Below are 26,609 nucleotides of genomic sequence, written 5' to 3'. Positions count from 1 at the left end.
GTATTCATCTGAGAAAAAATGAGACTTTAGTGGTAAATAGTAAGAAATAGATTGGACTTAGAATATATATGTCATAACCTGTCATTTTCTAAAGGAAAAATTTATATTCAATATGTCAAGCTGTTCTTGGGGCCAAAATGATGTTTTCATTACATTTATATCTAACTTTGTCATGAATATCAACATAAATAAGGATTAGTCTTTAATATAGTGAACTTATGCTTATAACTGTTGGATTTGAATGATTTCCCTTTAAGTTATTATGGTTATTAAAAATATAATTTAACATTCTGACTTTTTAAATACAGTCTGGCACAACTTTAATAAAAAGACATTTACAAAGTTCACATTCAAATATGAAAAACCTCAAGAATGACTTGGGCGTATGTTTAAATTTTTAAACATTTCTCCTTTGCATGCCTAATAACATTTTTCAAATTTAATAGATATCTATTATAGGATAAAACTTGTAAACATTTTATAATGTCAGTGACAAGTTACTTCTAATATGTAAAAGACAAATTGCTGATAAAGGCAAATTATCACCTTATAGTTTTAAAATCAAAGTAGACAAAAATGGTATTTGCACATAACATACATATATGTAAATTTATATAAATGAGTAAAATTCAAGAGTTTATCTTTACAACTGGAATTCAAAATTTTATTTAAGTCCATGTCTACAATTGTTGTGTCAGAATAATCTATAAAATATTTAAGAAAGTAATTTTCAGTAGGATTGATTAGCAATGACCCATAGCTTGGGGAGACATGGTCTGAACACTGGAGATATAGAGATGGTTGATTGGGTCTGAAGTATTCTGTTATTGAGCACATACCTATGGCATCTGACATGATTTAGGATGGCAATAAAGAGAAGGGATATAAACTTTGCATAATGGAAAACTATGTACACTTAACAAGAAAATTATTGTCTCAGTATTAGTAGACCTTATAAACAAGAAGGCATATAGGAAAAGCTATTTCATCTTGATATCAAGAAGGATTTTCAGCCTACATCTTTCTAGATATTACTCAATGAAAAGCAATGATGACAAAACATTTTTTTTAAAACTAAATGTTTCTAAGTGATGTGTTCATCATTTTCTCTTTTAATATTTAATATATTTTAGCAAGTATCATAAATAGGTGGGCAAGAGTGAAGACAAAGATTTTTTCTACTGTATGTTTATCTTTTGTTTAAACTTCTCATTTAAAGGAGTTATATATATTAAGTAGATCAGATACAACTGAGCAACACTATTAACATTTTGTGAGAGTTCAAGGGAAATTTCTGCTGGGAAATAAAGCACTTAAAATATCAGAGTTTAATTTTTTTTTTTTGGCTGGAAATTTTTTTTTAATAATTTATTTATTCATTTATTTATTTATTTTTGGCTGCACTGGGTCTTCGTTGCTGCGTGCGGGTTTTCTCTAGTTGTAGCGAGTTGGGGCTACTCTTCGTTGCTGTGCGTGGGCTTCTCACTGCAGTCGCTTCTCTTGTTGTGGAGCACGGGCTCTAGTTACATGGGCTTCAGTAATTGTGGCACGTGGGCTCAGTAGTTGTGGCGCACGGGCTTATTTGCTCCATGGCATGTGGGATCTTCCCGGACCCCTGCATTGGCAGGTGGATTCTTAACCATTACGCCACCAGGGAAGCCCCAGAGTTTAATTTATAATTAACTTAGATAAGTCATAAATAACTTAAGTCCTTTTAATCATTTCAAAATTATATGAAAGACATAGCATTATTATCATTACAATGAGGAAACTGAGGCATAGAGATGTTACATAAATTGCTCAAGAAACATCAATGGAAGAAATATGATTTAAATTCATACCTAATTAAATAGTGTATGTGTCTGTGCTCTTTAATCACAACCATACTGAAGATGTAGGTGAGATCTGTACTGAAGTTATAAATATCACATACCTATATATCTTATCCGGAAGCCTTTTTTGTTATTGCCATGATCTGCTGACCATTGAAGAAATACTTCATGACCATTGCTTGTTATATTAAAAGCAGATGAATAATCCCCACTGAGTGAAACAAGCACCGGACTTTGAATATTTGGTCCTTCAGAAAGAAAATAATACAATTTAGGTGTAACTGAATAATTCATCTTTAGTATTTTATATATTTAGAATAGTATTAAATATGGTGAAATTAATCCAGAACCAATTTACTTCATCAATAATAACTTAAAACATAACATAAAATGTTTGTTTAAACATTTTAATTCCATAGCTAAAGCAGATACAATTTATAACATAATAATCAAGCTAACTACAATTTTCATATGGTATATAGGTAAGTTTGATGTTGATACTTCTAAAAATACCCATAAGATAAAATAAAATCATATAAGCAGTGTTTCTACTGAAGGTCTGAAAGTATAATTAGAGCAGTTGAATTGAATTTATGAATATCCAGTAAATATAACCCATGGTTACCATCATACACCTGAAGAACATCAAATTCCTTTTCTGTCTGGAAGAATTCTACAAACATGCTAATATTATATCCTTTTTCCACAGAAATGCTCCAGGCACACATTTGAAGATTTGGGTAACTGTCAGGATATCCAGGGCTCAATATGACTCCCGTAGAATCCAGGCGTAATTCATTGGCAGGACAGAGCACTGTCAAAAATTATATACCATTAGATGATGCTAGTGTTTTAGACCTAAGTGAAAGTTGCATTTTAAATACTGAAAGTTGCATTTTAAATACTGAAAGTTGCATTTTAAAGTTGCATTTCAATACTTTAATTGAAATGTATTTAAGTGAAAATTGCATTAAATACCCAGTTTTTAAATGTTTTCATATTAAATAACAATAAAGGAGATAATATCTTGAGCTATGTGTATAAAAAGACAACTTGTATAATAAGCTTGCAGTTCAAAATATGGAGGAATGACCTAAAATTTTATGGTATTAATTTCCTTTTAGTATTACATGGAAGATACATTATTTTTCTGGACAATAAATACATAGATAATAAAAAGATAAGGCATTTTATTGCCTTCTATTTCTTTATATTATTTTCCCTATTTCCCTTCATCTTCTTATGTTTTCTCCCCTCTGCCTCTCTTGCCTATGTCTTTACCCTGTCCTTTTCCTTCCTTACTTTTTCTTCTGTTCTCAAACTTTAACTCACTCAGGTATGTGAGGACAGACAGGAAACTGCCCCATCTCAGAGTATTCATTCCAGGCAAAGTTACTTCTAATCTCATGAATATGCTTAAGCCACGAGGATTTAACACAATTTTGGGTCACCAGTTACCTTTCAGTTCTTCCTGCTATTTCCAGATCATAAGTGTAAGACAAAGCACAGCTCTTCATTTCATAACAGTACCTCTGCTGTACATCCTGAGAATGTGTGTGTGTGTGCACGTGTGTGTGTATCTCCAAGGTATAGTAAACTACTATACTTTAATTGTTGGCCTCAATAGCATTATGCATTGGACCAAATAATAGAAACATATACTTAAATTTGCATTTGGAATGAGAATGTGACCAAGATGATCAAATCCTTATCACTCAAATGATGCCATTTCAGCCCTATTTTTTTCCTTAAGACTTTGAGTTTTATGGTGTGGGAAGAGTATTGGAATTGTTCAATACAGCCCAAACAGTATAGAAGTAAACCAATATATACCAAACAGGATTTAGTTCAATATGATATAGAACTTTTTACCTGGAAGCCACTGTAGCCACTACAGTAAAATGTCCTATGTATATCACTGATAAATAGTTTTTAAATGTAGCCTGGACCAATTTTTGAGTGTTATTACTGCATACATCCTTGTTTCTCAATGTTTGTTCAAATAAACTAGGCTTCAAAATACCAAATACTGTTGCTAAAATACAGATGAATAGATGAAGGATTTATATATTTGTCACTTCCAGGGTGGAAGGACATGAAATATTTTGAATTATAAAGTCTTCAAGTAGTATAGGGATGGAAAAGAGTAAGTAAAATAGTGAATTATGGCAACATATGATTGTTCTTTAATCAAGTTAATAACTTGAAATAACTTGAAAATAACTGCCATAACTTCATATACAGATATTTAAACATTTACTATAGAATACAGTATAGCTAATCTAAGAGTTGTTTCCTTTCTTTTTTTTTAAACTTCTATTTCTCTTATTTGAATCTGAGACATTTGCTTCTTGGATGTGATTTCAAGATTTTAAAAAAAAATAGAGAAACCTGATATTTGCTTTTCACAAAATGAAAAATATGTAAAATAAATAAACAAACAAAGAAACTTGAAGGCTAGAAATGGAATGGAAAACTTGAGTCAAAGATGAAGAACATTAGTGAATATATAGTTATGGCATATTGAAATAAAAGATATATAACCATATGACAAACTGAAGTAAGTTTTAAGAAAGGGTTTCTGTTGTGTGTGCCCTGCTGTTTAATACTTCTGAAATATTTAACTAAGTAAGTAACTGGGTTACTGAACATGTTATTCCCTTACTAAAAGCCATTCAGCACCTTCAAAGCCCTTCAACTTCAGTCCCTGCCTACTTCTCCAGCTTTGTTTTCTGCAGCTCCTCCTCTGAAACAGAATGCTCCAAACATACTGGATGACTTAGAATTTTTTTGAACTCAGCCTATCCATTAGTGCTTCTGTTTCAAAGTCTTACTCTTGTCTGATGCATTTGAAATGTTAGCACATCTCAAAACCCAGATGAAGTCTCATCCTCTGTGAAACAAACACTTCCTGAACCTCTCCTCCATCAACCCAAGGAGAACTGTTGATTTTCTTCTTGGTACCTCTGTCATGTATGCTTCTGTTATTGCAGTTAGCAATTTTATGGCTATCATTGCATCATTTTTTTGATTTTCTTCTTAGGCTATTGTTATTGAAAAGCAGGTGCTGTATCTTAATGGTCCCAATGTTTTCAATTGAACAAATATTCCCTATTACTTTTGAAAAACTGGTATGATTCAATATAATTTACTGTAAATACACAAATTAACCTATTCTCACACTAACCAACATACGTCAAGAGTAAGACAATCATCAAGAGTAAATATGTGTACATTAGATACTGTTAAGCACCTTTTGTTCATTATATCACTTACTTATCACAGCAACCTTAAGAAATGTCTACAGTTCTTATCCCCATTATGCATATGAGGAAACTAATGCCCAGAAAGTTTAAAGTACAGAAAGTCTCACACATTCAGCTAGATGGACCCCGTTTTTAACTATCTGTAGTCACCTATTATATTTAATTTACATCAAACCCTTTGAAGAGCACCATATTTAGACTTGCTTTCCATGTTTTAAGTGTGATATAAAGAAGTAAAGAGGATCCAGGGAGGAATAACAAAAATGATATAGCCTCTTTTAGGAAAAGTGAAAAAATCAAATAACTTAAAATAGACTAAAAACAGTATAGATTAGTTACAACAGATTCCAAATGAATGACAGTCTTTTAGTGGGATTATGAATTAACTCAAACAAAATTTTAACTCAGCTTTTTAGCTTAAGTGTCTGGTCAATTAATTAATATAGTAATGCTGCATAAACTCATTCTGAGGGATAATTAACTTTTAGCTAGTACCCATAGTGTTATTATGAGACAAAGATTGATCATCCTTTTTTGTATTCTCCAGAGCAGATAGAATAAGAAGAAACACATTTACTAATCTACAGGAAATTCTGATTTTAGAAATATGATACTGAAAATCTGAGAGATGAGGGACTCAAATAACAAAACTGTTTTGTATTTTTAGTTAAATATAATATTGAATTGGGATCCAGATATATAAAAAAGAAGTGTTGCTCTCCAAGAGCTCACAATGAAGTTTATACACTGGGTTAAGGAAGAAGTCCTGGTATGTAATTGCTTGTTCATTCAGGAGTAAAGGTGGTAGACTTCAGAATAAACAAACAACTTTAAGATGGCCTATAAAAATCATTGACTAAGAGCAAGGAAAATTCTTATATTGTTGCTGGTTATACCTCCAAACATGTCTTTCTTTTTGATACTGTAAAAGCCCCTTATTAAAATCCTTCTATCTTCTTGTAAGGATTCCAGTGAGGTAGAAAAATCAAACATTTATTCCTACTTACAGCATGCTTGTAATAATAAACAGAATATTTGTTTTAGGCTCATTGTAACAGTTAAGATACTGCATAAAACAGATTTCTATTTCTCAAGAATAAACCCCAGTGAAGGAAGTAATCCAAGAAAATCTGGAGATGTATAATCAAGTTCAATTCAATTTTATTCAAATTAACCAATATTTATAATTAGTTACTATGTGTTAGGCACTGTTACAGGCCCTAGGAGCTATACAAGTTAATAATACATGATTCCTGAACATCAAAATCCCAGTACATCATTCAAGATCCATCATGGTCTTGCCCTTATAACATAGTGAATGCCTTGAAGTCTGTACCTCACTGTCTTTCATTTCTGTGTCTTTGTATATACCTCTGTCACTTGGACCACACTTTCCCTATCTTAGTTCTACCAAAGTAAGTATCACTTTTCATTTGGAACCTATGACTCAGGGAGCAATGCCTCCATCAAGCTTTCCCTATCCTACAAACAGTTTAAAATTATGTGACTCTATAGCTCCCTGGCCTGTTTCCTTAGTACTGTATTGCTACAAGCTGTATGGCTGTCATATCCCTTACACCATGTTGCTTTCACAGCAGGGACCATTTACAACTTTCTGTTTGTTTGTTTTTTCCCTCAGATCCTCATTCTTAACAGGTGCTCAAAAAAGTTTAATGATTCTAGTGGTCAGAGTAGAAACTACTTGCAGTCAACCTTGGAATCTTTATTTAAAGTGATTTTTCTTGCTTTCTACCTCCATTTCCACTCCTCACAGCAAAAATAATTTAGATAGATTGAATTGAGTTTGGGATAAACTAGAAAAATTAAGCCTTGGATGAATTAAAAATGTTTACTTAAATCTGAGAAATAATGGAATGAAAAATACCACTTATGAGTTGTATAATATCTAACATTATTGTCAGTTAAATATATAATTACAAAAAATAGATTGTTCTCTATTTTGCTAGTACTGAATTAAACATAAAACAGATATTTAGAAATAAATAATCATAAGAATTGGTACCTTGACAAACTGGAGGCGCTCCATCCATCTGGAGTCGTTCTCCTAATCTGCATGTCAGAATTGCATTACCAACCAAAGTAAATCCTGGAAGACACTGATACCTAATAATATCACCTATTTAAAAAAAAAATGCAGAAGGGGCTTCTGATAAGCAACAAGGTAATGGTTAAAATAAACAGATGTTTCAATATAAAATTAGAATATTTTTTCTTTCAGTCATTTTCAATCAATATAAAAATTCTATTAGTTATAAGCAGTGATGACATTCAAAATATTGAACTACTAGTATGTCATAAGCACTGACCAATCAGAACTGAAGCCAATAATAAACTACAAGTAAGACTGTACTGGGGCAATCTGGTTAGATATAAGCAACAGTATAATCCGGTTGGTACTGGTAAGATATTCATTAAAAATATATCAAGCAGTTAAAAGGAGATTCCTAGTTATTGCTATTAAGATTAGATGTACATTGGTCACTGATGTTTTCTTACATTTCTCAACAAATATTAATATTACTAGGATAATAATGATAAAAATTTATCATGATAACATTAGGATGTCTTCTTTTCTTACATAATTTTTCAAACTATTAGATATTATTACAGTTAAATTTCCAACCAAGTTTTAAAAGGACTTTATTTACGATCAAATTGAGCATAACCAACCAATTGTTTTCAAAGACATGGAAATAAAACATGTCTTCTAATACACCCTACATATCCTTCATTATACACATCAGGTTTATGCCTGAATTCAACACTACAGTGTTGGAAGGTAGCAAAATAATACTTTGGAAGGAACTACCAGAATAGTTATACGGTTCAAATTCCTGCACTGTTTTCTAACTGTACATCCTGGAAATACAGAATTCTTTCTTCTTGCCTAATACTCCCTTTCCTCTTTTCATTGTTACCCAGTCTTAAGAATTCTAAACAATCCCCATCGATCCAGGGAAAGAAGGTCTAAGACAGGCTGCTACTATTCTTTATTCTTATTTCTTTTAAAGTAAATACCTCTGCTAACAGTATGTTTTCTTTGAAAGTAATTTAGCAGACTTTACCTATTTCAAATTCATCATCTTCTGTCAAAATTTCAGCATTGGGTACAGGTGGTGGAGGTTGACACACTCTTAGTTGATAGGCTATAAAAATAGACAATGTTTATTCCTTCTCTGAGCATCTATACATATTCACATATGTGAAAAAAGAAAATTACATAATGTTTATTTATAAGAATAAAAATATATGGTAGAATTTATCAAGTTTCAACTATTTCTTTATTTAAAAAAATGCTACAACATTGAGGGAAAATTAATCATTCCTTAAATATTTTCCCATGGTAAGAATGCTTACCTTTTAACTCCTTATTTCTCACCCTCATTCTAGTCCTTCTGATTATGCGCTTCTATCTTGGCATAATCACAATTTGGAATTATACACTCATGTTTGTTTATGTGCTCAATGCCTAGCTTCCCAAGGTTCATCGCAGAATCCCCTGCATCTAGCAAAGTGCCTAGCATTCAGTCATAATTGCGAACAATACTCAAGGCTTACTCTATTCCAAGGAATATTATGAACATTTTATTTATATTAACTCTATTAGTCCTCACAAAAATTTTATTTATTTTATTACTTAATTTATGTAATGAGTTCTATAATTATTTCCATTATATAAAAGAAAAACTGGTAAAAGAATTAAAGAATTTGTCCAACTCATACAGCTATAATATGGCAGAGCTGGGATTTGAACATAGACAGTCTGGCTCCAGAGCCTTCTTTCACCATGCTAGATTAATATGTTTATGTTAAATTTTATGTTTCTAAACTGGTCATCCCATTAGATTAGGTAGATTCTTATTTGGCATAAGGTAAAGGCCACTGAAAAAAGGTCTCTATGAATCTAAGTATCATGACTACTGATACTTATATCAGGCCCTATATGATATCTGTATCACAACTGTTTGCTTAGTTAAAGCCTTGTTTTCACTAGTTGTCTTCAAAGATGTAATATACTATTATTAATTTAAGAAACACATTTTACGCTGTTATAACCTTGAAGAAAAATGTGTTTTATATGCATAATTTTATTACTTAAACTTAGGAGTTAATTTCTTTATGTACCTCAATTCGGAGATAAAAAGAAGGAGGTTTAAAGGCATAGTAACTTGCCCGAGATCACACAACTAGTACAGGGTTTATCCAGAAGTCCAGCCTATGTCCTTCAATGTCAAAGCCCATATCTTCAGTATGGGCCCTATTGTGAGAGTATTACGAGAGTACTGAGGAATATCAACTAGACTAGTTAAGGAAAATTCTGATAAAAAGAAATGAATGAGATAAATTTTAAAGGATGAGTACGATTTTTTCCAGTGCTGAAGGGTAATCATTGGCAGAAGAGCATTCAGAGGAGGAAACATGAGCAAAAATTACAATTATCAAGGTAAAAGGTAGTTGTGAGAAACGCCAGAGAGGTAAGGGAAGGGGGAGAGGAAGATACAGAGAGCCCTACAGGGAGAAATCCTTATAAGATTATGCTTTATTTATTTATTGTTTTATTGGAGTATAATTGCTTTAGAGGAGAGCATTTTATCTGATCTCTGTTTGCCTGTAAACTTGTTTTTAATCTTCATGCTAATCAAAAATTATCTTATTTTAAAGAAGAAGCATATTTTTATCAATGAGGAATTCATGACTCCTGTCATCTGTAGAACCTGCTTAGAATGACTTAGATAACTCAGCTGGAGAGTTTAAAAGACTAGAGGTTGGAAATTATTATTATGAGGAAGATGATGCTCAGAGATACTGTGTTATTTTCCCAAGACCACGTGGGTGATGTGAGCTAAATTCTCTTATTCTCCATTCTTTGGTACCATCAGCATTTTATAAACTGTCCCTAGAGACAAGGGATCACCTTGGGATCATGGAGGGTGTGAGGAGGTGTAATGTCCGTACCTCCTTCCTCTACAATAAGAGCAATTCTATTTTCATCAATTTTATAGATTTGAATTCTGAATAAATTTTCCTTCGAAAAAATTTCCTACAATCTCCACCTAAGTGATTTCATTGATCCTTTTGACTTCAAGTCTGACTTTGTGTCTCAATTCCCAGTTTTACATCACCAGGATAAACATATCTTCTGAGCTCTTCACTACCTACCTCCTCCTACCCTTTACTCTTATTTTCTAATCACAGAACTCTGTTTTGTAGCACATACAATCATGACATGTAGGATACGATGACCTTGCATAGTTATTAAATAAGTCAATGGTGTCTTAAAGGTGAATGGCATGTCAAATAAAATGATTCATCTAAAAGAGAACACAGATTTAGCTTAAATGTGTATTTTAAATGTGTAAATATCTATGTTACGCAGTTTTTCCATTAATGGTCATCACTTTGAAGCTGTTTCTAAATAGAACAATCCATGGAAAACATGGACTAAAATACATACTCATGCTATTTAAAATTTTGATGATACAATTTAAAAGTTTCAGTTCTGCCTGTAACTGGATATCATGACTTGTTTCAACATTTATTATTTTCCATTTATTAGCTTACTTTTTCACTATTTGTGACTCCATCTAGGCTTTAAGTAACATAAGGGAGGAGACTCTTCATGTGTCTTTTTCACAATTGAGTAATAAGCTCCTTTCACTTTACTTATAATCCAACAAATATTTGCTAAGTAATACACAAAATATAGGTTTTTTTCAGGAGGGAAAGAGTCTCGAAACAAATAGTCTTCCCTAAGAAGACTCTAGCTCTAAAATTGCAAATGGGATGAAACAGAGGCAATTGTGGGTTAGAGTGCATGTCAGTATCTTTTGAGGATGACCATTATTTGAACAGTGCTCTGTTTTCATTCAAATGTGTACAGATGTCTGGTTCCTGGTCCAACAAATTTGCTTCTTAAAATCACTTTAGAGTTTAATTCTGGCAATATATATTGGTTATTTTTCATTTCCTATTTTCTTTGTAATGAAATAACCAACCCAATTCCAGAAAAGAATGCTGCTGCTTTTATCTACTTCAGTTCAACTGAGCTATTCAAGGCTTCTTCAAAAAAAGACACAACAGGACACTGGCAAATTGCCATTCCTTCTCTAAACCACAAAAGCACAAGTGCACAACCTTTCTGCCAAATAAGGATGCAGTATTTCTTACAGAGGAAAAGAAAATGTTCTATGTGCTCTTATAAATTCTAAGTTCTCTATAACCACTGTTGTACTTCAGTGGTGACCCAGATTAGTTCAAGTATGATAACTTCATGATTTGGGGAAGATTTGGAGGAGAAAAAGCACTGATAATTACATACTCAGTTATGTAATTCTGGTAAGGCTATTTCAAAAGTTATGTAAAATAACTTTAAGCAGCTCCACTTGAAAGTAGAGTTAGGAGCATTTAAACAAATGCTATCTGAGTTCTAATTAAGAAGAAAAAATAATTAGTAATTTTTTTTTCCATTTTGGAGAAAGTCTGTTAGTGAATTGATATGAACCATACAGGTAAGTTTCAGTGGTGCTTAAATTACTTACAAATATCACGTTTTATCTGTTAGTATTTTATAATCCATTTGTTTCTCTGCCTATAGAAGGGAGAATCTTTGAATTCAAGAGAAAATGTTCAGCCCTAGATTTGGAGATGAGATAGAGAAATGGAATGGATCATTAGAAATGGATCAACAAGAAGTTACTAGGTATTTTCCTAGAGATGGAAAAACAGAAGTATATTAAACAAGCTTTTGGGAAATATCCTGAATTATCCATAAGAAAATTCCAATATCTTTTGCATGAAGTGACTTCCCCATATTCTAGTAGCTAATGGAAAGTATCCTACCTTAGTACTGAGACCATTAGAGTCTGAAAAGTAATGTGCTAAAGGTCTCTTCTCTACATGGTTGAGTTGCCTGGCACATTAGTAGATAACAGAGCACATCAGAGGTGACAATTTTTTCTTTGTCAGTCTCTATTTTCCTTTTTCTGTTTACTATCATAGTTTGGTTTGTTTTGGCTATGAAGGAACACGTTTTAGCTCTTTAACCATCACTTTATTCTGCATATTGAAAAGAAAAGACTAAAGAAAAAAAAGCAAAAGAAAACAAAACAAAAGAAAACAAAGCACAGCCCCTGTATGCTGTTGGCTTGGAGCCGGCCTGGCTCTAACTGATAGGCCATGATTTTCTACTGTTGACTGTAATCAATTTAACTAACAACTAACATCAGACATGATAGCTCTTTGACCTTGTTGGAAAAAGACAAAAATAAGACCTTTCCCGAATCATGTCTGAGCGTAGAAAAGACAAAACAAAAACCATAAAACAAAATGAAAACGCTATCCAAACCACCAATATGACCAAGATTCCTCCATCTCAGCTAGTACGAGAGAATGCTGCTACCCCACGCCAATCATAGTTTTAGGTGTGTTCCATACCTTCCACCTTCTAGAAAAAAATTAAGATACCCAATTATAGAACTGCTGCAATTTTCTAAGAGCACCCAACCCAGAGGAAAAGCATGCTTCCTTGAACTTTCCAGAACCATCTTACACAGCCCAAATCCTATAACAAGCCCCTCCTAACACCCTCTCACTGAGACTCCACGGGGTTTCTCATGGTATGTTGTCCCACACATTACAGTGAGCCTATAAACTCAACTTTAACTACAGAGATGTTCCTGATGGACTTTGGCTGGAGGGGGTTGAGATACTGTAGAATAAAAATGCCATCTTATCACAGCAAAATACCAAAATATGGTAAGCAATTTTGACATGACTTTTTGTCATTTAAGTAATCACTAAGTAGTCATTTAAATAATAGTAAATGGCAGTATCTTTTCATCATTATAGTTTTACTAGTTTGGTTTTTTAGCTGTATATATATATAAAATTGTATGATGTTCATACCCCCTATGCTCTCTGGAAATCAAACAATGAAACATTTCATCAGCTCAATGCTCTATCTACTGAAATATGAAAGGAGGTCAGATCTTTACGTTGTGGGAGGCAATGGGGTCACACAGTTCAAAGCAATGGTGATTTATGTTTTATATAAAATGTGTCCTTATATCTACAGTAGTCTCTTTTAGGATGAGACTTTGTGGAGTTAAATATACTTGTCCCCAAATACAGCATTCATTGTAAAGGCAATATAACCTTAAAAGATGACCTAAAAGGTATTACAGGCTTTTAAAATACATTTCTTAAAAATAATCTGAAATTCAATATATAATCAACCCACTCATTCACAGAAGCTGTGCCAATAACAGAAAGCAATGGATAATATATATTATTAAATTGTATTACCCTAAGAAAATCTTCTGTAATGATTGAGGTTCCCTAATATCTGATATTAGAAAAAGAGGTACCCTGGATAATAGATTTAAGCATTAAAATGATACTTTATGTTTTAAATTAATAAATATATATTCTGGCTATACTACAGTGGTTGGCATAAGTCAGATTCCCAATAAACTTATCTTATTTTCTCATCACCATAGCACATTTTGGAAACTACAAAGAGGAACACACTAATCTGTGATAAACCTACCAACATATTGTTGTTAGCCTGTAGATCCTGGGGAAGAGAAGCACTAAAAAGTTCAAAGTTCCAAGTTGTAATTAGGAGAGGTATTTTCTAGAAAGTGAGATGACTTATCTTGATAAAAATGAAAATCATTGCTAATTTTTAAAGAAAAATTATGTTTACATACCATTAAATATAATCTATGCATGAGATAATACCAGCTTAGGACACTACCTGGCACTTGGTAAGAACTCAGTATAGTTTAGCTATTATTATGATTGCTGTTATTGTTGTCATTATGTAAAAAGAGGTCAGTCCTTAAGTCAGACAGACCTATTTTGAATTCCCAGCAGCCCTTCTATTTATTAGTTCTCTGGCTTTATATATGTTACAAATTTCTGTCTTTTGGTTCTTTAATTATTAAAATAGGGATAATAATACTTATATTGCAGAGTTATTACAAAAATTAGCATGGAAAGCATCTAGCATAGTGCCTGGCATATTAAGTATTCAGCAAATGGTAGCTATCGCTATTAGAGTGACTATACAAAGTTAGTGTCTGTAAAAACATGCAGTTGAAACAGGTTTTTTGTAATTTACTTTCAGGAAGTCATTGATTAGGACTGAATACTGTTATTATTTATTATAAGACAAACCCATCTTGACTCTATAGCAGATATCAAGAAAATTCAGGGGCTTCCCTGGTGGCGCAGTGGTTGAGAGTCCTCCTGCCGATGCAGGGGACATGGGTTCGTGCCCCGGTCCGGGAAGATCCAACATGCCGCGGAGCGGCTAGGCCCGTGAGCCGCGTCCGGAGCCTGCGCGTCCGGAGCCTGCGCGTCCGAAGCCTGCGCGTCCGGAGCCTGTGCTCCGCAACCGGAGAGGCCACAACAGTGAGAGGCCCGCGTACCGCAAAAAAAAAAAAAAGAAAATTCAGCTCTTTCTTTAGGGAATTACGGTTATAGTAATACAGAGAAAGACTAGCAGATTTCCTCAGATGAAAAAGAAATACGGTATCTGAGATAAAGTGCCTCAACATTTATGCCTGCCCTATTTCTTCATTGCATAGAACTTTCATTTTCCAAAGCTTTTTAGGAATGTTATTTTTGATCATGAAAGGCTTTATGAAGGTGATGTTTTATAAAAGACATATCTGACTAGATCTCATAAAAACACATTTTTCTCCTTTCAGACATATTAAAAATATATTAATAAATAAAACTTAAATAATCAATGTGAACTTAAGAAAATATATCAAAATACTGATCTGTTAAATTTATAAAATAAGTAAACAAGTCCTAAGAAAACCACTTCTGACTTATAGGTTTGGGCATAACAGAAGGAGCTATTATATCACTAAGAGAATATAAAGAAAACTGAGTGGGGTAGTAAACCATTCTAAGCGTAGGTATATTAAATCACCTTAAACTAAGTGTTAAATAGTGAATTATCTCCCTGGTTAACTTATGAAAAAGTACCAAATGACCTGACCGGTTTTTTGTTTTTGTTTTACCATTATGAGAGCTCATTTTGGCACTAAGCTATAGCTACTGAATACGAGCCATGGATATGAATATTATATTTTTGGTTATATTAAATTGTACTAATTATATTAATACCAATTTGAAAACAGGCATCTTTTTTGTTTTTGTGAGGAGGGATGAGCACACATGTACATAACTGTAAAATCACCTTTTTAAAAGTTGTCACTAAGACAGCTCAAATAAACTCAATTGGACAACATTTTAAAAAGAATCGAACACACGTGACCATAAGACTAAACTAGAATTACTTAGTCAATAATAAAACTATGAAAGGATTAAGAAGCATAAGTGTGATCTGTGTCCTCATAAAAGCACTCACTATTATTAAACTCACAAGGCATATAAAACAATACAGCATACTGTAAGTTCTGAAAAGTTTGGTGAAAAGAGTAAGTGCAATCATAGAAAAGATTGTAGTGATCCCTATGAGTTTGAATTATCAAGAAAAGGAGAAATGGGACTTAAGATAGGTAGAGTTAAAGAACTGAAGATGAGTAAGAAACCATTTAAGAATGGAAGTTCAGGGGGCAGTGAGAGTAAGAATCTAATGGGAGTCAGAGTAGGAACTGGGGAATAAGAATCAATGAACCAGATGATAGGGTAGCTTTAAATTTGATTTAATGAAGGCATCATGCATTCTTGAAAAGGTGAGTCAGGATGAAAGCACGCTTAGGAAAATTATGCTACTAGGGCTAGTAGAATATAAGGCATCTGTCAATTTTTAACATGACCCCTGGCTACCTCTCCAAATTTCAAGGTTATTTTAAGGTTTGGGTAAAATTGCCAGAGATGTTGATTCAAATGTTAGGCTTCTCTAAGCTCTGGCAATTGAGCCTTATTATAAAATTTAAAATATAAGTATAAATAAATATAAATACTCTATTAGAAAAACTAATATGTGAGGTAAGATATTGTAAGGAAAGGAATATTTACTGAACATACACTGTCCTAGGAACTATGCTAACTGTATATTACTCATTCTCTCCAATCATTTCATCTCTGCAATGCAATGTTGATGATAGTGATAATGACAGCACTTACATGGGTTGAGCTATACAAAATTGTCAATATTCAGCATTTCTGCCAACAATTTCATATGGTTCAACCTAATACATGCCAGTAATTGGAGTAATTTCTATATATACAGTATCTCGTTAATCTTCTCAGCAATTATAGCACGTTGTGTTATAGCTGAAGAAAGTGGAAACCAAAGGATAACTTGTCCAAAGTCAGCTGAAAAACAAAGCCCTAAACAAATATTTGATCTTCCTTATTCCTAAAATAATTCTATTTTTAATATACATGATTCAGAACCTAGTTACAAAAATCAGGTGAAACATAATTTGGAATGAGAATATATGTATATACATTCACATAAGTGTCTATGTAAATCTACATTCACATTTTGTATGTGTTTACCTACATTCTGTCATCCTTGTATTTTCTATGTAAAGATTTTCACATTTTCACACACACACACAAACACACACACAAACACACACACACAGACACTGACATCCTTTTCTCTGACAATATTTCCCCTTTGAAATGTTTCGTAAGTTTTATAAGAATTTTCCACTCCCTATAAGATTATTTTATGGATATTTACAGTCCATCAATGAACAGTCCCTTCTTTATCACTTGTTCAGGCAAAATACAAAATATAAAAAGTTATGCGGGGATCTGTGAAGAGAGAAAATGTACAAAATACAGTTCAGCAACGAATTCATCTTTTGAACTTAAAATCATTTAGTTTAGTAGTTGTTGAGCTATGATTACCTTTCAAAGTAATAAAGCTATTGTTGCAGCTTTAGACTGTATATACATACTGCCAGTACCAATGACCAATTCATTAAAAAAGGCAAAGGAGTTACTAAAAAAAATAAAGAGCCTGAATCAAAGTTATCTAACTGAACTCCCTGCTTTCTAATTGGCTATGCCAGATAATACATGCAGCTCTGGCCACTATAGAAGCACAAATCGGGCATCATCTACTGATTGATAAGTGCTGAGATTAAGCAAATCAAATATTTTCTGGTCTGTTCTCTGAGTATTTCTAGACCCAATGTGCTTTAAGTGTCTTTGTGTATAACCATATTTGACTTACCATATTTTTCATGTAATATAAGCTTTGAGTATCAAAGATTTTCTTACTTTGTGTTAAAAAAAGAAGAAAACATTAAATTGTATGTTAATGTAATGGACAAGGTACACATTCACCCTGGAAATTTTAATATAAGTTTTGCAAATTTAATTTAGTAGCTTATTGATCCTGTGATGCTCATGGAATTGGTCAGACAAAGTCATATGAAACAGAATATGCTTATGAAACTATGGTCATAGCAGATGAAAGGATATAATCACTAGAAATAAACATTTTCTTATTTATAATGAAATACAATTTAACACAACAGGAAATTTAAAAAAATCCTCTGAAACCATCTGAATGTTCTTTCAAAAAGTTAATGTTATGAAGAGAGAACCCAGAATAATTATATACAAAGAATTGAAATTGAAACTCTTCATAAATTATTTCACGGGAGTAAAAGCTAAGAACTTAATGATCTGAAATAGTCACTTAAAGCTGTAGGATTCTAGAATAGATATAGTTGTGAAACAGAGTATAAATGAATGAGTAATGTGATCCAAAGCATAAAGTTATTGGATGCTAATTTTAGAAAGACTCACAGCAGGTTAAATAGATTAAACATTTTGTATTGAAAAAAATCGATTGATGTTTTAAAACTACATGCAATAAAATATGAACAGCTGGTTCTCTTTTATGCATTTCCATGCAAAAATAATTATTTTCTACTGGGGTAATTACTGACTGATTTATTTCCTATCTCCATTTGCTCACATTTTAATGTCCCTAAATGCTTAGAAGAGGCCGTTCTTTGCAAGTAAATGTATTTGAAATGATAAAAAAGTGTCAAATTTTAATACCTTTGCAATCATTGGTTGAATATATATATTACACTCAATTTTTCAAGGACAATTTCAAACAGTGCCAGACGAAATAGAAATGCCTAGATGATACCAACCGTGATAACTGAGCACAAAAAAGCCACTTGTTGTGAAATCACTGTGGAATTTGATTAGAATCTGATTTGAAGTGCTATAGACTGATTCCAAAGCAGTATTGCCACTGAATTGCCCGATCTGAGGTGAGTTTTGGTCTGGTCCATCCCTATAGGAGAGACATAGAGCAGGGAGGGGAGAAAGGGAGAGTGAGATTGATTTTTTGGGAAAGTTTCACACAAAGTCTAATGAAAGTATTACATATGAGATGATAAAGATGCAGTGGATGAAATAATCAACGAGTGCCAAATCATATTGGTATATGTTTATTTAGGTGATAACATATTTTAAAAGATCACATTTTTACCCCAAAGAAATGTACCCATATTAGCTGTAATCAATTAAATTGTCTTTGGTTTCCTGACCACAACCCAGATCTTCCCAAATGCTTGAAGTTTGCCTTCCTTTTATTTTCTTCAAAATAATCTTGAGAACCATAGACTGTTAAATTTAGAATGAATTTTAGAAGTCACATGGTAGTTCAATTAACCAATTGTCAATAATTAATTCAGCTATTTTATTTTTAGTTTAAATAGAGATGCTTTAATTAACAGGATAATAATAATACAAATATAACATGTTATGATGAATTATTATGACAGAAATTCAGTAGTTGTATTAAATAACTTATTGGAATACAGGCTTTTAAATTTCAGTGGTTCTGTATATAGAGAACTTTCTTACCTTAAACTTACTCTGATTTAATTCCCAGGTTTTGCATATTATTTTAATAACAAATTTAAATCATTTTTTCACCCATAAAGTTTTTGTTCTATGTGTTTAGCTACTTCATGGGCAAATAAGCTAAAATCTATTTCTCTTGTTTGTCTCATTCTCCAAAACACACACTGTCACCCTCAGTTACACCAATTCAAACATCAGATGGCAATTTGTACAGAGGACTGTGATATATTTTCATTCCTTCCTTGTTTCACTGCTACATACAGTTGAATCAATCAATAACAATGGTCTTGGCTTACCATACAGTAATGAAATCATAGATTGGTTCTGTTTGAAGAACAGTAAAATTGATGTAGATTCCATTCCCAGGGGGTACTTTTACAAGCCAAAAACAGTCTTGAAAGTTTGGGTATTCATCAGGATATCCAGGAGAGTAAATGGTGCCATTCATTGCAGTTATATTCCCTCCGCAAAGAGCTACAGAAAAAAACACAAAACAAAATATTTAAGTAGAATCGCAATAAACTGATTATAAAGAAAAAGGTAAACATTTCATACCTCTTAAACAGTATAAAAGACATCTGTGTTATGTTTTTACCACAGTTAAGGTATGTAAAATGAAGCTGGAAACCATGAATCAAACAGTGAGCTTTTATGTATTTTTCAGCATGAGGTGTGCTACACAGTTATTCACTATCACTAGATTAGTAAATTGCACTGTTTTCTCTTCTTTCAAATACTTTATCCATATATACACTGTTCAACTTTTGTCTTATATCATGTATAAATATAAGGCCTTATAAAGAGGTTCAAGCCATTTTTATTTATAAGGGTTTTTTTTTCTTTAGAAGAAATGAGCCCAAATTCAGTAGTAGTATCTGGGTTACTGGTTTATATATGAATGATTACTAAACAAACACAGATGCACTCACACAAACATCACACAGAAGAAGCTCTGAAGTGTTAACAAACTTTACTTTCGCATCCAGTGAAGAAGGTTAAGTCTCCTGCCAATAATGACCAAACCAGTTATTCATTATGAAGCCTTAGGTCTTTGATCTGGGTACTAACTATAATTCTACAACTAAAAGAAAAACTGTATATTTAGCATGCTATTTGAAGAGGAAAACAAACAAGAAAAGAGTACCAAATCAAGAATTATTAAACATAGATGATATCACCTAAAAGACAGCTTCAATTTAGAAGCATACCTTCACACCTTGGAAGTGGATGATTCCAATTGCGACTCACTCCATGAAGGCAAGTGAGAGCTGAATTTCCAATCAACGTGTAACCAGGGAAACATTCAAATGAAATGGTTTGCCCCACAGTAAAATCATTGCCGATTACAAAACCATTTCGAAATGGGCGTGGATCAGGACAGCTTTGCAACTGATAGGCTGGAAAAGGTAAAAAGAAAGTTTTTCCTTTTTGAATTTTGAAAGACCAAAGAGTATTATTTACAACCTGCAAAATAGATGTAGAGCTGCTTGCAGTTGATTATAAATAGTAATTCAGTTTTATAATAAATGATGTCAGTGCATGATATGAATTTCTTATGTATAATTTTCATATTAAATTTTTAGTACAATTTATTAAGATGCATTGTTTTTTCTCCCACTTATGAAATCTATCTAAATTATAAGTTTTAGTGAAAATGTAAATTACCCTATAGCCATAATTTTAATCAAACATATTCTGATCCCTTTACCTATAATGCAACTGCTTCCTGGTTCATTGTATGTACATAAAATAAAATAAATATATGTGTAAGCCTAATTCTGAGCCTTTTTTAACCTTTTTTTAGCCAATTTTTCCTCTAAAAGAAACAAACCACACTATCTCTCTATTGAGTTTCTCCAAAGAAGTTATTTAACAATATAAAGTATTAGGAAACAAATTTCCTTCTAATATAAATTTTGCACTTCAGTTATCATGATATTTTCGGCACTGTAGTGTAACTGTTTATTTGTTCATACTACTCTTGTTCTACATTCTGCATGAGATCAAAGCTCCTGTTTTTTTATCATTGTATCTTAAAAGCCTTGCTTATTGCCTTTCACATAGTAGGTCCTTAATAAACATTGCTGAATAAATCTTGAACCTATAAACAGTACATATACTCGTATAGTATTAATATTTGAGACTTTATTTTTAAGAAGTTCAAAATCATATTATAATTAATAAAATTTAAATTACCAGCAGAGACTACTTTGCTACTGACCATTAAATTCCTTTTATAAAAAACTGTTTTTATTTTTTAGTAATTCCAAAGTTACACAAAGGTTCTAAGATTAGTAAGAACTCCAGTATGCCTTCAGCCACGTTTTCCAATTGTTAACGCTGACACATTTTCTTCATCATTCTCTCTTCCTCCCCCCACCCACCCCCGTCTATATATACATATATATATATATATACATATATATATATATATGTATATATGTATGTGTGAACACACTTTTTTCTTTCCAAATTAGTTGAGAATAAGTTGACCCATCACTGCTATTTCATAAAGAAAAGGATACTTCTATGTAACCACAAAATTGAGAAAATTAACGTTGAGACCATTAAATTCTAAATTCCCCAAATCAAAAACTTATATTTAAAGCTGAATAAGCTACCATAAGTTGCTTATTAAAATATTACTCTAATTTTTAAATTAAAGGTTTCAGAATTAATTAACAGTCTTTTTAAGATATTTAGTGCTTTTATTCTAATTTTTTTCATTTGAATTAATATTCCACAAACAAAATATATCAAAACCAAAAGAATCATGTCAATTGCAGACAAACGTATATCATTTGATCATTAGGAGTTGGGATATATTATTCTATGAAACAAACACTTTCAATTTTCACTCACATGTAAAAGATAATTTTTTTCCAGTTTTATTGAAATATAACTGAGATATAGCACTGCATGAATTTAAGGTATACAATAAAATGATTTGATTTAGATGTATTGTGAAATGATCACGATACGTTTAGTTAGCTAGATAATCTTGAATAGGGTAAGACTCATAGACAAATGTATGATCCTGTGATATTTTATATAACATTTCACCTTTCTATGCTATTTAGTTTAATAAGGATGAATAAGAAATAGATTTTAAATGTTCAGGAGAAAGTTCCCATCCTAATATCATATATAATACAGGGCTTAACAAACCCAATAATGTTGCCAGTAATAACGTTAGCTTCGGAACCAAGTTCTTTAGTAGAAGGGTACACTTAATTGTATACTATGCATTTTTCCAAAATTCAGAATGTTTTTAAGATCTAATCGCAAAATCATCTAAAAATAACATTGCTTCTGTGAATCTGTATCAATTAACCTATATCTCAAAAAAAGTCATTAGCTCAACGATATAAATTCAGTAAAAGATACAGTTTTAAAATTCAGCGTACTTGTGTCAATCAAGATGGCTGTGTGGGAAGATGCGGAGTTAGCATCTCCCCACAACTAGGGGGCCTGCCTGCTGCTGATGGGGGACTCTGAGGCCCAAGGAGATAGGAGCAACCCCCAAGTGAACCAATAGGACATGGGGGGACTGAGGGGGGAGAAGTGGAGGCCAGACAGGATTGGCACCCCTGAGGCCAGGGAGATCAGAGGAAGCAGGCGGGAGGACTCTCTGGGAAGGGTGGGAGAGGAGCAGTGGGCGATCGCCTGGCCCACTCAGGCTGGGGAGCCTGTTGAGCATCCAAGCCGGTACCCCCCCTCTAAAGCCCCCTCCAGGCCACGTGGGTCCTTGGGGGCATAGGAGGGAGGCTGGGGACATCAGTAGAAGAAGGCAGGAGGAGCCATCCAGGAGGAGTGGGAGAGGAGCAGAGGGCGATTGCCCCACCCACTCGGGCCCAGGGAGCCTGCTGAGCTCTCAGGCCCATCCTCAGCCTTCCAAAGCCCCCTCCAGGTTGTGTTGGTCCTTGGGGACATAGGAAGGAGGCTGAGTGGAGAGCACGAGAGGCAGGCAGGAGGGGCCCTCCAGGAAGAATGGAAGAGGGATGGAGGGCAATTACCCCACCCACTTGGCCCAGGGAGCCTGCTGAGCTCCCAGGCTGGTCCCCTGCCCTCCACAGCCATCGCCCCCACCCCCCTGGCCACATTTGTCCTGGGGGTATAGGAGGGAGGCTGGGGAGATCAGGAGAGGCAGGCAGGAGGGTCCCTCCTAGACTGGAGGAGCAACAGAGGAGAGGAGGGCATTTGCCCTGCCCACTTGAGCCCGGGAAGCCTGCTGGGCTCTCAGGTGAGGTTCCCTGTCCTCTGAGACCAGGAGTGGGCGGCACATCTGGGTCCCTTCTGTTCCTTGAGCCTAAGCCTCACCCCCCACTGCCCCCAGGGCCTATCCAGCCCTGTGGGTCCTAAGCATAGGCCCACCCACCGCCCAAACCTTGCTCTTGCTTAGGCCCCACCCTGCACAGCCAAGACCTTCCCCTCTGCCTTTTTTTTCTTTCTTTTCCCTCCTCCTCTTTTTTACTATTGTGGTACTGATGTACATTCTGGATGTTGATTCATCTATATTTTTATTTTTATATTCATTCTAAAACATCTGTTAGTTTCCTAGTCTAATTTTATTTTTTATTTTGTTATTGTTCTCTCTTTTTTTTTTTGCCACCCCATGCAGCTTGCAGGATCTTGGTCCATGAGCTGGGGCCATGCCAAAGCTCCTGCAGCAGGAGCTCCGAGTCTGAACTGCTGGACTAACAAAGAACCTCAGACGCCAGGAAATATTCATCAAAGTGAGGTCTCATGGAGTTCCTCATCTCAGCACCAAGACCCAGCTCTACCCAATAGCCTACAAACTGCAGTGTTGGAAGACTCAGGCCAAACAACCAGTAAGACAGGAACACAATGCCACTCATAAAAAAAGAAAAAAGAAAAAAGAGACAGCAACAAAATATGTCATAGATGAAGGAGCAAGGTAAAAACCTACAAGACCAAATAAATGAAGAGGAAATAGGCAATCCACGTGAAAAAGAATTAAGAGTAATGATAGTAAAGATGATCCAGAATCTCAGAAGTAGACTGGAGGCACAGATTGAGAAAATAAAAGAAATGTTTAACAAAGATCTAGAAGAACTAAAGAACAAATGAACAGAGATTAACAACACAATAACTGAAATGAAAAATACAGTAGAAGGAATCAATAACAGAAAAACTGAGGCAGAAGAACGAATAAATGAGCTGGAAGACAAAATGGTGGAAATAATTCCTGATGAGCAGAATGAAGAAAAAAAGAATGAAAAGAATTGAAGACAATCTCCGAGACTTCTGGGACAACACTGAACGCACCAATATTCGAATATAGGGGTACCACAAGAAGAAGAGGAAAATAAAGGGTCTGAGGAAATATTTGAAGAGATTATAATCTAAAACGTTCCTAACATGGGAAAGGAAATAGTCACCCAAGTCCAGGAAGCACAGAGAGTCCCATACAGGATAAACCCTAGGAAAAACATACCAAGACACATATTAATCAAACTAACAAAAATTAAGTTCAGAGAAAAAATATTAAAAGCAGCAAGGGAAAAACAAAAAATAACATACAAAGGAATCCCCATAAGGTTATCAGCTGAGTTTTCAGCAGGAACTCTGCAGGCCAGAAGGGAGTGGAAGGATATAAAGTGATGAAAGAGAAAAACCTACAACCGAGATTACTCTACCCAGCAAGGATCTCATTCAGATTCTATGGAGAAGTCAAAAGCTTTACAGACAAGCAAAAGCTAAGAGAATTCAGCACCACCAACCCAGCTTTATAACAAATGCTAAAGAAACTTCTCTAGGTGGGAAACACAAGTAAAGAAAAAGACCCACAAAAACAAACCCAAAGCAATTAAGAAAATGGTAATAGGAACATACATATTGATAATAACCTTGAATGTAAATGGATTAAATGCCCCAACCAAAAGACATAGACTGGCTGAATGGATATGAAAACAAGACCCATATATACGCTGTCTACAAGAGACCCACTTCAGACCTAGGGAAACATACAGACTGAAAGTGAGGGGATGGAAAAAGATATTCCATGCAAATGGAAATCAAAAGAAAGGTGTAGTAGCAATATTTGTATCAGATAAAATAGACTTTAAAATAAAGACTGTTACAAGAGATAAGGAGGGACACTACATAATGATCAAAGGATCAATCCAAGAAGAAAATATAACAATTATAAATGTTTATGCATCCAACATAGGAGACTTCAATAAATAAGGCAAATGTAAACAACCATGAAAGGAGAAATCGACGGTAACACAATAATAGTAAGGGACTTGCAAACCCCACTTACACCAATGGACAGATCATCCAAAGAGAAAATAAATAAGGAAACACAAGCTTTAAATGACATATTAAACAAGATGGACTTAATTGATATTTATAGGACATTCCATCCAAAAACAACACAATACACTTTCTTCTCAAGTGCACATGAAACAATCTCCAGGATAGATCACATCTTGGGTCACAAATCAAGCCTCAGAAAATTTAAGAAAACTGAAATCGTATCAAGCATCTTTTCTGACCAAAACACTATGGGATTGGAAATCAATTACAGGAAAAAAGATGGTAAAAAACACAAATACATGGAGGTTAAACAGTGAGCTACTAAATAACCAAGAGATCACTGAAGAATCAAAGAAGAAATTAAAAATACATGGAAACAAATCACAACGAAAACATGATGACCCAAAACCTATGGGAATCAGCAAAGCAGTTCTAAGAGGGAAGTTTATAGCAATTCAATCTCACCTCAAGAAACAAGAAAAATATCGAATAAACAACCTACCCCAAATTTAAAACAACTAGAGACAGAAGAACAAAGAAAACCCAAAGTCAGTAGAAGGAAAGAAATCATAAAGATCTGAGCAGAAATAAATTAAATAGAAATGAAGAAAGCAATAGCAAAGATCAATAAAACTAAAAGTTGGTTCTTTGAGAAGATAAACAAAATTGATAAACCCTTAGCCAGAGTCATCAAGAAAAAAAGGGAGAAGATGCAAATCAATAAAAATAGAAATGAAAAAGGAGAAATCACAACTGACACTGCAGATATACAAAGCATTATAAGAGACTCCTATAAAAAACTATATGCCAAAAAAATGGACAACCACAAAGAAATGGACAATTTTCCAAGATTGAACCAGGAAAAATTAGAAAATATAAACAGACCTATCACAAGTAATGAAATTGAAACCATAATTAAAAATCTTTCAACAAACAAAAGCCCAGGACCAGATGGTTTCACAGGTGAATTCTATCAAATATGTAGAGAAGAGTTAACATTGATCCTTCTCAAACTCTTCCAAAAAATTTCAGAGGGAGAAACACTCCCAAATTCATTCTATGAAGCCACCATTCCACTGATACCAAAACTAGAAAAAGATATCACAAAAAAAGAAAATTATAGACCAATATCACTGATGAACAGAGATGCAAAAATCCTGAACAAAATACAGCAAACAGAATCCAACAACAATCATACACTACGATCAAGTGGGATTTATCCCAGGGATGCAAGGATTATTCTGTATATGCAAATTAATCAATGTGATACACCACATTAACAAATTAAGGAATAAAAACTATATGACCATCTCAATAGATGCAGAAAAGGCTTCTGAAAAAATTCAACACCGATTTGTGATAAAAACTCTCCAGA

General features: G+C 33.7%; 1 protein-coding gene across 3 annotated transcripts in view; it reads right to left on the bottom strand.

Moving 5' to 3' along the window:
* The window catches only part of CSMD3 (CUB and Sushi multiple domains 3), a gene marked incomplete at its 5' end in the record, with an annotated part of 1,071,061 nt that overhangs the window by 87,160 nt on the left and 957,292 nt on the right, over window positions 1-26,609 (bottom strand). For all 3 annotated transcript variants that reach the window (XM_079901374.1, XM_079901375.1, XM_079901376.1), the window contains 7 exons: window positions 1,934-2,080; window positions 2,458-2,646; window positions 7,122-7,235; window positions 8,185-8,265; window positions 18,232-18,377; window positions 19,249-19,426; window positions 20,161-20,349. In XM_079901374.1, coding sequence (XP_079757500.1) covers window positions 1,934-2,080; window positions 2,458-2,646; window positions 7,122-7,235; window positions 8,185-8,265; window positions 18,232-18,377; window positions 19,249-19,426; window positions 20,161-20,349 — 1,044 coding nt within the window. The remainder of the gene's footprint in view (window positions 1-1,933; window positions 2,081-2,457; window positions 2,647-7,121; window positions 7,236-8,184; window positions 8,266-18,231; window positions 18,378-19,248; window positions 19,427-20,160; window positions 20,350-26,609) is intronic.

Source organism: Stenella coeruleoalba, assembly GCF_951394435.1.
Source record: "Stenella coeruleoalba genome assembly, chromosome: 17".
Taxonomy (NCBI): domain Eukaryota; kingdom Metazoa; phylum Chordata; class Mammalia; order Artiodactyla; family Delphinidae; genus Stenella; species Stenella coeruleoalba.
The sequence above is the reverse complement of the archived record's forward strand: the minus strand, read 5'-3'. Positions and strand labels throughout refer to the sequence as shown.